The sequence below is a fragment of the Cebus imitator genome, unplaced genomic scaffold, assembly GCF_001604975.1.
Source record: "Cebus imitator isolate Cc_AM_T3 unplaced genomic scaffold, Cebus_imitator-1.0 Scaffold255, whole genome shotgun sequence".
Classification (NCBI taxonomy): domain Eukaryota; kingdom Metazoa; phylum Chordata; class Mammalia; order Primates; family Cebidae; genus Cebus; species Cebus imitator.
In genome coordinates, this window is record NW_016107570.1 from 1,830,191 (window position 1) to 1,842,302 (window position 12,112).

The 12,112-nt window shown below is 35.2% G+C and overlaps 1 protein-coding gene across 1 annotated transcript in view; it reads right to left on the reverse strand.

The window, feature by feature from the left end:
- DEPDC1B (DEP domain containing 1B) overlaps positions 1 to 12,112 on the reverse strand; it is an 83,321-nt gene that overhangs the window by 44,052 nt on the left and 27,157 nt on the right. Inside the window, exons 2-5 of the mRNA XM_017499176.2 lie at positions 10,935 to 11,070; positions 6,352 to 6,479; positions 5,583 to 5,713; positions 3,597 to 3,644 (exon numbers count right to left, since the gene is read on the reverse strand). Of these exons, the coding sequence (XP_017354665.1) occupies positions 3,597 to 3,644; positions 5,583 to 5,713; positions 6,352 to 6,479; positions 10,935 to 11,070 (443 nt within the window). The remainder of the gene's footprint in view (positions 1 to 3,596; positions 3,645 to 5,582; positions 5,714 to 6,351; positions 6,480 to 10,934; positions 11,071 to 12,112) is intronic.

A 12,112-nucleotide genomic window follows, 5' to 3' on the forward strand; every position in this document is an offset into this window, starting at 1 on the left:
AATTACCTCTAAGTATTATTCTCTGTGAATATGTGTGGTGTGTACAGACATTCAGATATTTGACATATACAGAAAAGTTTTTATGGTGAAAATTGACATTAATTAAATAGGCATTCCACATTGATATTAATTAAATAGACATTTACATTTTGCTTACACAAATATGCTTTGTGTCTAAATGGAAATCTATTATAAAACAATGAAGAAAATCACTGGCTAAGTTCCATTTTAAAAGAAACCTTTCTTAAAAAACATTCTTCCAAAAGGCATTTTTATTAAATGTAAACAATGATAATTTTCTCTGAAATATTCAATATTATCCTAGTCTTTATATAATTGACTAAGATAACAATTAGCTCACATATGTAATAAAGTTATAAAGCAATTTTTAAAGCTTTTAATTATTTCATCATTGCTATATTATAAAATCCTACAGTCATAGAGTTGAGTGAAATAATCAATTTCTGCCTGTACTTCAGACTAACAAATATTTAAACTTAAAAAAAGAAATCCTGAAAAGGGGATTTTATATTTTATTTAAATTCATTCTGATAATAAACTCTATTTGATCTCTGACCAACCATCAAAAGACAGCTTATCAAAAGCAAAGTCATACTGCAAAGTTGAAGCAACCACTGAAACCCTGAAACAACCTGGTCCCAACCATATCCTACTCCAGCAACAAGCAAAAAAAAACATCCACTTGTGTCTGGCCCAAAGAGGAACAAGAAATGCTCTCTACAGTGCTGGCAACGACTGCCCCGGCAATCCATCCACAGACCATAGATTTACACCTGCCAAGTTGAGTGATGAACTGGAGCTGCCTGCACCTCGAGGAAAATAGCAAGTGGTCCCATGAGGAACAGTGTAGCCAGCCTTCTCTATTTCCATTACAGCATGGAAGAAAGGACCACATCTGCATTGGCTAGTTCTGGGCCAGCAGAAGACTAAACAACGGTACCCAAATAGACCTCTACCCCCAGAGGAGCAAAAGCAGCAGCCAAGATAAATTGAAACAAATTCTTCTTACAGAATCTCTGCAACTAAAGAAAGAGGATCAAGCTAAAAAGGACAGTCAAGCATTTGGGGCCCACATTTCAAGGTCACTGTAACATGATCAAATGGCTTTTTTGGCCTCCTTAAAGACTCTCTCACCCTTCAATATTCTTGTTTCTTCTTATAAAATAAGTTGATTGGTTAAAATAATGAAAACTGTGAAATGCATGTGGTACCATACGAATCCAACAGCAAAGGTAGCTGTCATTTTGCTTGCCTCCTCCTCTGACATATCCTAAGCTTAATCAATTAAAATAATTAGGTTGATATGTCTCAACAAGTAAAACACATTGCCTAGAATTACTGCCAGGATAAGTAGGTGGTTCATTCTAGGCTGCTGTACCCTTTTGTGAACATCTCATCATCATTCTTAAAAATACGCAAAAATTTTTTAAATTTTTTTAAAAAACAGTGCACAGTGAGCCCTATGAGAGGAAGCCATATTTTTATAATCTTTTCTTTCTCAGTCATCTTGAACTTTAAGAATATTTTAAGAATATTTTTAATTGTTTTAAATAAATGTTATTCCTGACAGATTCTGTAAAACAAATCCTTTGACTTTTTTTGTATCTATTTTTTATTGAATCCTGAACATGCACAAAAAAGAAAAACACAGTTAACCTGGTTTTACATTTATGTATCCAACATTGAGGACGACCAACAAAGAACGTATATGGGCCCATGTGCACACAGGTGTGACAATAAACACAAATGGTCCTGAAAAGAAAGAGGTGAGCAGCACATCAACAAAGTAGGAGGCAATAGGTCTTCAAAATACCATACAATCAATCTATCCTTTCTGTTCCCTTTTAGATGACGGTAAAAGGAATCTGGACTTACTAAGGATAGAAAGGACAAGAAACAGGTCTGACTTTGGTGAACTCAAAGTATATTTTGAGGATCAAGGGCAATTTCAGAAAACATAATAACTTTTGTAAGTTATTCGAAAGGTTAATCTTGCCCTTTGGCCAACTTTATTTGTTTGACACATAAACATCTTTACAGATACACCAACTACTCATAAAGCATTGTGCTTGATATATGTAAGACATGTTCCTTTTTCCCCTGCACTTGCCACCTAGTGTCACGCCACCTCACACACATGAAGATCTTTACTATTTACCCCTCACATTTTTCCTCTCCATTGATAAGAAATTCCAGTTATTCTAATCTTTCTGCAGAAGATTTTTGGCTTAAGGTGCACATATTGCTTGAGGGAAAATTATGCTCTTTACTACATTTCAGTCATCATTGAAACTTCAACATCGTAAACAAATTACTATATACTTTACAACATATTGCAGGCTAGATTGGTTACTCTAGCTTCCTATGTTCATTCCTAGCTGATCAACTTCTAAATCCTTGGTTTGCCAGTTCAGAAATGGGAAATTTAACTTCCCATTTATACTATCACATCATTGCCAACCCTAGACAAAGATGTAACTTAAACTTCATTTACTTCAAATGCCTTAGCAGGAAGAATAAAGAGCCCTTCCCCCAGCTAAGATCATAGTATTCTACATCACAGAAGTTCCAAAATTTTAACCAAAAACCAATGAAAATCTTAATAATTAAACCCAGAGAATCTTGGGCTTCACATAAACTAATGTTACTATTCATATATAGAAGGACAGTACAGAATGAATGAATAACATTCATCTTCAAAAGGCTATTCAAAATCATAGGATCGTGTTCCATATATTACCACTAAGATTCCCCATATTAAGCTGAATAGTTTAGTTTCATTCTGTAATCACACAAAACTGATTCCATTTAAACCCATATTTTACGGTCTACAAATTCACAAATTTAAAGGGAATTTACACCTATATCTGTCATGCTAATCCTGTGCAAAAGGAAAGAAAATAAACTACTACTACTTTGTGGTATCTGTGAGACTCTAGATCAAATACCACTGTTATCAGTCAGCCAAAATAATTAGAACTCTTTCCACCAAAATTACTTGTTGGGGTTAAGCCATTAATCATCAGAATCCCTTCTTTGGGTTAAGCCTTCTGAAAACTCCCAGAAGACTGTAGTGTTTCTGAGATATTATAACAACATTGATATCCATAGGCCTTCACAGTGCCTATGATATTCAATGATATGGAAATCACATGCCTATAAAATGGATTTCATATGCCTATAAAAATCCTCACAGGGTCCACCCTAATCCAAGCCTTCTCATCTAACATCCAAATTACTGCAACAGTCTTTCTCGTTTCTCTGCATGCAAGTTGTTCTCCTTCCAAATCATCCTTCATCCTTTGATGAAGCAATTAGAACTAGTATGGATGTTATCTATAGTGTGAGTAAATCTACTAGAAAGTAGAAGTACTAAACTCCTTCAAAACTGTTCTAGAATTCAGTCCTTTCACTAAGTCACAAATTTATCACTAAAAGCACAGTAGTCCCAAAATAATTAACTGCCAGTCTCACAGGCGTCAAATCAATGTTCAGACCATTGAGCAGAAATTTTTTCTAATTTAGGGAACTAATTTCTGTTAATTTCACAAAACTGGCAGATAATTAGTACTTACAATTTGCCAAACACTTCATAGCTGACAGCACCCAATGAGGAAGTTCTTCTGCAGGAAAAATAAAAAGAAAAAGAAGATTTTAATTCAATTCTATACAGCTCAAGAAATAATATATATACTCGGTAGCATTAGAATGTATTACTTGCACAGGTAATATGAACCATATCTGCTAATTATCAATTTATGTAATTAGAACATTTAAAAGATGAAAATCTTTCCTTGGCAGCAGTGTTATAACATGCACTTACATAAGTCATGCCTACAAATTTCTCTAGGGACACAATGCACCTTTTAAAGCTACAGTAGAAAAGAAAAAAATGTATAGTTTGCTCCAAACAAACCAAAAGACAAACCAATTATTTTAAGAATTACAGAAAGAAAAACAAAAGAAAAAATATTAGTCATCAAACACATTTGTGAAACAAGTTCGCCAAACACCACGAGCCTCCTAAAAAGGGTAATTCTGTAGGTCCAATGTAAGTATCATTTTACATGTTTCCATTTTCAGAATGCTTTAGGCCAAGAAAGTTCAAACGACATATTAATGTTAGGCTATTAGAATTAGGACAACCTTTAAATAATAGATACCTAACATTGCTACAAAAAAAATCCCAGCTAAACCATTTGGTACAGAATCTCTTCCCTCCAGGCCCTGCCACAGACATCTGATGAGGTGGGCGAGCACTCAGGCTTCCACTTCATCTTCTCTACTTCTCTAAAACTGCAAAGATACTTGTTGAATTGTGTCAGATCTAGTGAACCAGAGTCTTGTTAAATGCTCTCTTCTCTCGTAAGATCTTACTTAAAAATGAAAGATGATTGGTCACCTAACTGATAACTAGAAGTATTAATCTGCTGCACTCAGAGAATGTGGAAGAATTTTAAATGTATTTCAAAGACTATACTCTCCCCCTGATTCTATGGAACTTAATTTTATATTGTTATAATTGTTTATAAAATATTGGTTATAAAATATTGTTTATAATCTAACAATTCATAAAGTCATCACAAACTTGTTTGTCTTTCATTGTTCTCCATTCCTCACACAGGGACTATAAAAGGAGGAGAAGTGTTTGAGGTTTGAAGATAGGTTCTGCTCCTGTCAGGAAACGTGGCCTAGAAAAACCTCTTCCCCTCTCACCACTGCTCAGGCTATTCTGCTACATTCTGTCTGCTTCCCAGGAGCCTCTAGCCCTAAATTTAATCATATTTTTAAAAACTCAAAAAGTATTATGCCATCTTCCCACATCCAAAGGTCATCAAGTTCCAGCCAATTCCCAGCATCAAGGGTTTGCACTAAAGGAAGAACAAATCAATGAGCCCATCCAAATCCGGTCTAATCCTTTAAATCCACAGGAAGATTTAAAATTAGTGTGGGGACTGTGACCCACTATAGGTGCCCTAACCACATTTTTACAAATCAAAAACCAGGTTAGGTGGCTGTTATATGGTTCTTTTTTTTCCTGGGTTTTATTGTTTTTTGTTTTTTGTTTTTTTTCTGATTTGTAAACTGGCCTAGTGTGGGAAATATAAAAAAATTAAAGCAACATCAACATTTAAAAAACTATCTTATTAAAAAGAACCAAGACTATCCCAGAGAATCTAACACAAAGACAACAAAACAAAAACCTAAGTGAGAACTCTATGTGCAATCAGACCCCAGGACCCACCTGAAAACTGACTCAAGCTCTTAGTTACATCTTGAATGTAATCACTTCTCAGGGATTTTTCCCAGAACCCCTTAAGGCCCAAGGTGACTAACAACACACTAGCTTCCGGATGGATTGTGCTGAGGCTTTCATTCCTATATATTCATTCTATGACATTCCCTTAATCCAAACAACTTGTTAAAAGGTATTAGAAAGGATATATGTAATGAAGGAACAAACTTATTCAGGGTTTAGGGAAAGGTCAAATAGGAGCTGACGGACCTATGCAGCCAATATATTATGTCAATAAGAAACAAAATGATACTTATGCACTTACTTGACTTGTCATCAAGAATAACAACTCCCTGCTTGCTAACACTATATACATTATGGATGATGAACTTTGAATTGACAAGTTTGATGTCTAAAACTTCTTCTAAGGAATCCAGGCCAAGAATCTTCTGTAAACTAAAAGATAAGTAATTATGTTAATTAGTTCTTTCTTTAAGATTACATTTACTCAAAAACCTGGTACTACAAAAGATCAGTCTTTAGAATGCTTTATTTTCATGAATTTTATCCAATCTTTATGAGGCAAAAAGGGTAGAAATAGCACAATAAAACAAATGTAAAAAAATATCCTTTTGCTACTAACATTTTGCTTCACAGATTTAGTAACACACCAAATAACAAGAAAGTAATTTTGTAAGTAAAAATACTACAACACAAAAACTAACTTATCCACTAAGAAACGACTATTAGCATATCTTCATGAGAAAGAAAATTTTGCTGTATGACTGTCAACTTTATACATATAGTATATCAATAACTAAAAGACCACATTTTCTATTATGTGTTTTATTACACTTAAGATGTCAGTGTTACTAGAAAGCATAAGAACTTTTAAACTCCTAATTTAACTACTAAATAAATAGAAAGAGATAATCTCCAGAATTCAGTTAAATTATGTTTGCTAAGCACAACTGCAAATAATGCAAAGTTGAGATTTTTATACATAATTTCAGAAAATTAAGTATGCAGAGAGTGAGGAAGTAGGAAAACAGGAAACAATATCTCTAAAATTTCTCAATATCAAATGTACATACTATGATAACGTCATAGACTTCCATATCTCTTCCACATTGCCCTCTGTTAGTTGTCTGCGGTGAACAAGACGGCAAGCTGGTACCTCTCCAATAGCAATACTGTGACGCTTGTACCACATCTCAGAATTCTAATGGAGGGAGGATGCAAGAGGGAGGGAAGGGAGAAAGGGTAGAAAGAGAGAGAATAAATATTTCAATATAAAGTGGTGTGATTTTATGAGAAATGTCTTTGATTTGGTTACTTGAAATTTGATTTAAAATAATAATTAGAAATATAAATTAACTTTCTTTGCATAGATCTCAGAGAAGTAAAGAATGATTCTTAAGACTAGGTCACATTATAAATGAATATTCATGAATTACAAAAGAGCTATGGCAATAAGTATGGCATTAACTAGCTAATTTTTCCTGTGGACATTTCAACTAATCCGTGAAATAGCAGTGAAATAAAATTTTATTAATTCCAAATTAAGGAATACATATGTAAATTCACACACTATACAGATTGAGTGATTGTTGAAAATAAAATTAAAATGTATTACTTTTGAGAATTGTCTTTTTTTGTAAGAAAATACAAGTGTAATGTTCAAAAGCAGCCCCCAAATCTTAGTCATCTGCAAGAGGCTCCACAAGGACAGCTGAAGATGGCAAAAGGAAGAGAAGTTTTTTTTGTTGTTTTTTTGTTTGTTTGTTTTTTAAGCATTACCTCAATCTTGGTAGTCTTCTCCTGGGGATATTTTTTAAGGAAAAAATATGAAAAAAAGAGGCAGTCAATTCTACAATGAGCTTCTGTTTTCCAAGACTAGAATAATCTACCTTTGTTCATATATTTGGTCAGGAGCCATTCTACAATATTCCATGCCATAACCTTCTTACCCTCAACTGGCAATAATAACAAAGTTTAGGAGGAAAAGACAAAGAAGAAGGGTAATAAATTATAGAACATACGAGAAAAGGGGATTACAGGGAGTTTTAACAGAAATCTGCTCAATCTGAACATGCAACAGCTGCCATATACAATTGACCCTTTATATCTGTGGGTTCTGCAACTGTGGATTCAACCAACCACAGACTGAAAATCTTTGAGGGGCCAGATTAATAGAAAAGAAAAGGGAGAAGAATCAAATAGATGCAATAAAAACAATAAAGGGGATATCACCACTGATAACACAGAAATACAAACTACAATCAGAGATTACTACAAACAACTCTATGCACATAAACCAGGAAACCTGGAAGAAATGGATAAATTCCTGGACACTTGCACCCTCCCAAGCCTAAACCAGGAAGAAGTTGAAACCTTGAATATACGAATAACAAAGTCTGAAGTCGGGGCAGCAATTAGTCTACCAACCAAAAAAAGTCCAGGTCCAGATGGGTTCACAGCTGAATTCTACTAGATGTACAAAGAGGAGCTGGCAACATTCCTTCTGAAACTCTTCCAAACAATTCAAAAAGAGGGAATCCTTTCCAAATCATTTTATGAGACCAACATCATCCTGACACCAAAATCCCGCAGAGATTCAACAAAAAAAGAAAACTTCAGGCCAATATCCATGATAAACATAGATGCAAAAATCTTCAATAAAATACTGGCAAATCAATTGCAACAACACATCAAAAAGCGTAGCCATCACGAACAAGTAGGCTTCATTCCAGGGATGCAAGCCTGGTTCAACAGACACTAGTCTATAAACGTAATCCACCACATAAACAGAACCAAAGACAAAAACCACATCATTATCTCAATAGATGCAGAGAAGGCCTTCAACAAAATTCAACAGCACTTTATGCTAAAAACTCTGAATAAACTAGGTAACAAAGGAACATATCTCAAAACAATAAAAGCTTTTTATGACAAAACTACAGCCAATGTCATACTGAATGGGCAAAACCTGGGAACATTACCTTTGAAATCCAGCACTAGACAAGGATGCCCTCTCTCACCACTCCTATTCAACATAGTATTGGAGGTTCTAACCAGAGAAATTAGGCAAGAAAAAAAAAAAATGAAGGGTATTCAATTAGGAAAAGAGGCAGTCAAATTGTCTCTATTTGCAGATGACATGATTGTATATTTAGGAGACCCTATCAGCTCAGCCCAAAATTGCCTTAAACTGATAAGCAACTTCAGCAAAGTCTCAGGATATAAAATCAATATGCAGAAATCACAAGCATTTCTATACACCAAAAAAAGACTAACAGAGAGCCAAATCATGAGCAAACTCCCATTCACAATTGCTACAGAGAGAATAAAATATCTAGGAATACAACTAACAAAGGATGTAAAGGACCTTTTCAAGGAGAACTACAAACCACTGATCAAGGAAATAAAAGAGGACACAAACAGATGGAAAAACGTTCATGCTCATGGTTAGGAAGAATCAATATTGTGGAAATGGCCATACTGCCAAAAGAAATTTATAGACTCAACGCTATCCACATCAAGCTTTCAATGACCTTCTTCACAAAACTGGAAAAAACCACCTTAGACTTCATATGGAACCAAAAGAGAGCCCGCATAGCGAAGACAATCCCAAGCAAAAAGAACAAAGCTGGAGACATCATGCTACCTGATTTCAAACTATACTACAAGGCTACAGTAATCAAAACAGCATGGCACTGGCACTAAAACAGATATACAGACCAATGGAACAGAACAGAGGACCTGGAGGCAACGCCACACATCTACAACCACCTGTTCTTTGACAAACCTGACAAAAACAAGCAATGGAGAAAAGATCCCCTGTTTAATAAATGGTGTTGGGAAAACTGGCTAGCCATGTGCAGAAAGCAGAAACTGGACCCCTTCCTGACACTCTACACTAAAATTAACTCCAGATGGATTAGAGCCTTAAACATAAGACCTAACACCATAAAAATCCTAGAAGAAAACCTAGGCAAAACCATTCAGGACATAGGCATAGGCAAGGGCTTCATGTCTAAAACACCAAAAGCATTGGCAACAAAAGCTAAAATTGACAAATGGGACCTAATTAAGCTCAACAGCTTCTGTACAGCCAAAGAAACAATCATTAGAGTGAACTGGCAACCAACAGGATGGGAAAAGATTTTTGCAATCTACCCATCTGACAAAGGGCTAATATCCAGAATCTGCAAAGAACTTAAACAAATTTATAAGAAAAAAACAAACAAACCCATCCAAAAGTGGGCGAAGGACATGAACAGACACTTTTCAAAAGAAGACATATATGAGGCCAAAAAACATATGAAAAAAATGTTCATCATCACTGGTCATTAGAGAAATGCAAATCAAAACCACATTGAGATACCACCTTATGCCAGTTAGAATGGCGATCATTCAAAAATCTGGAGACAACAGATGCTGGAAAGGATGTGGAGAAATAGGAACACTTTTACACTGTTGGTGGGAGTGTAAATTAGGTCAACCATTGCGGAAGATAGTGTGGCGCTTCCTCAAGGACCCAGAAATAGAAATTACATTTGACCCAGCAATCCCATTACTGGGTATATACCCAAAGGATTACAAAGCATTCTACTATAAAGACACATGTACATGTATGTTCATAGCAGCACTGTTTACAATAGCAAAGACCTGGAACCAACCCAAATGCCCACCGACGATAGACTGGACAAGGAAAATATCCACATATACACCATGGAATACTATGCATCCATAAAAAATGATGAATTTGTGTCCTTTGTAGGTACATGTACCCCAGAACCTAAAGTATAATATTTAAAATAAAAATAAAAATAAAAAATTCAGGGGGAAAAAAATGGATGGTCACATATCTACTGAACATGTAGGCTTTTTTTCTTGTCATTATTCCCTGACCCAAGGGTCCCCAACCCACAGTCCACAGATGGTATCGGTCCATAGCCTATAAGGAACTAGGCCGCAAAGCAGGAGGTGAGCACCTGGCAAGTGAGTGAAGCTTCATCTGTATTTACAGCTATTCTCTGTTGTTTACATAATGCCTCAGTTCCACCACCTGTCAGATCAGCTACAGCTTTAGATTCTCACAGGAGTGTGAACCCTTTTGTTAACCGTGAATGTAGGGAATCTAAGTTGTGTGCTCCTTATGAGAATCTAATGCCTGATGATCTGTCACTGTCTCCCATCATCCCCAGATGGGACCATTTAGTTGCAGGAAAACAAGCTTAGGGCTCCCACTGATTCTACATTATGGTGAGTTGTATAATAATCTCATTATATGTTACAATGTAATCAAAATAGAAATAAAATACACAATAAATGTAATGTACTTGAATCATCCCAAAACCACCCCCACCCGATCCCACCAGCCCTGGTCCATGGAAAAACTGTCTTCCACGAAACCCATCCCTGGTGCCAAAAAGGTTGGGGACTGCTGCCCTAAACAATACAGTACAATAACAATTTACATACTAGACTGAAAAACTGCAAGAGCCAGTCTTTCTGTGTTACTGGTCTCTCAGCTGCTGGCAGGTATAATTTTGTTTTAAACTACCTTCAAACTATTATTCATAAAGGACCACAAAAAGACAGACAAAGCCTAGGAGTTCATGTATGAATCTCCCTGCTGCCAGCCCTCAGGTCTTTCAGTCATGGCACTTACCATCACAACTGGCCTCACTGGGATGTTCTCTTGTGAAGTGCCCGGTGGGGGTTCATTCCATTCTGGAAATTTAATAACATCCTTTTGGTATGGGAGCTTCTTTGGATATGGCTTCAGGGGTGAAGAAGGAGGAAATCTAAAACCCAAGAAGAAATTCTCTATTACTGCAGTCAGTGGGAGACTCAGATATTTTAATGATGGTCTCCACTTTTATGTCCCTGAAAATTTATACAATAGTTACAAATTCAGATAATAAATGAGCTCATACTTAATCAAATTATTACACGTGGTTAATTGTACTCAACAATAACATGGCTTTCTTTATAATATTCATTCAAAACAGGAACGGAATATGTGATAAATTTTTAAATAAACAAATCTTGTTCTCTCATCATGTGATTGATGTCCATGATCAAAGATGTTCTTAATGATATGCTAGGCTAAGCCATTTTTTTCACTCAGCTAAAATCCTTACTGCCTCCTAACTCCAGCCAAAATTTATACATGGTAAGCTCTATATAGAAATTATTTACAGAGAAATCCTCAGTAATACTTGCTAAGGAAGAAATATATTAACACAAAAATCATTTGGCCTAATATTCACTTTTATTACTATTTCTGATAAAGATTAATCTTTTTTTCCACTGAATATCTAGCACTTCACACTGAGATTGGAGCTTCAGTCTAGAAACCCATCTCGGAAGGAGCTAGAAAGTGGCAGAGTCCTTATTCTGCACTTCTACACTCTCTGCTGTTCCTAGCCTTCCTGTATATCAACAGTATCACTCCTTGGATTAATACCTAAAAGTCTGCATAAATTTTAATTTTTTAAAACTACTCTACACCATACCTGATAAAGAAGAGAAAGGTAATTGAATACATATTTTTCACAGATAATCTTTTTCTGTAGGCTTGTTAGAAAAGGATACAATGCATTACGTTGTACTGCAAAAGCAATGTAAGAATTCTAGTTCTTAATGTTGATATAAAAGGCAGTAGGTTGTTGACTTTTATTTTGATTTTTTATTTACTTAAGCCAAAATAACAGCTTAAAAATCTTGTCCATGTTATTCATAGAAAAAAATTATCCAAATAACTAAATAGGTTATCTCAAAGCAAATGCAAAAATAAAGAATTTTAAAATGTCTATAATGTTCAAGGGAAGTTTGAGAATCACA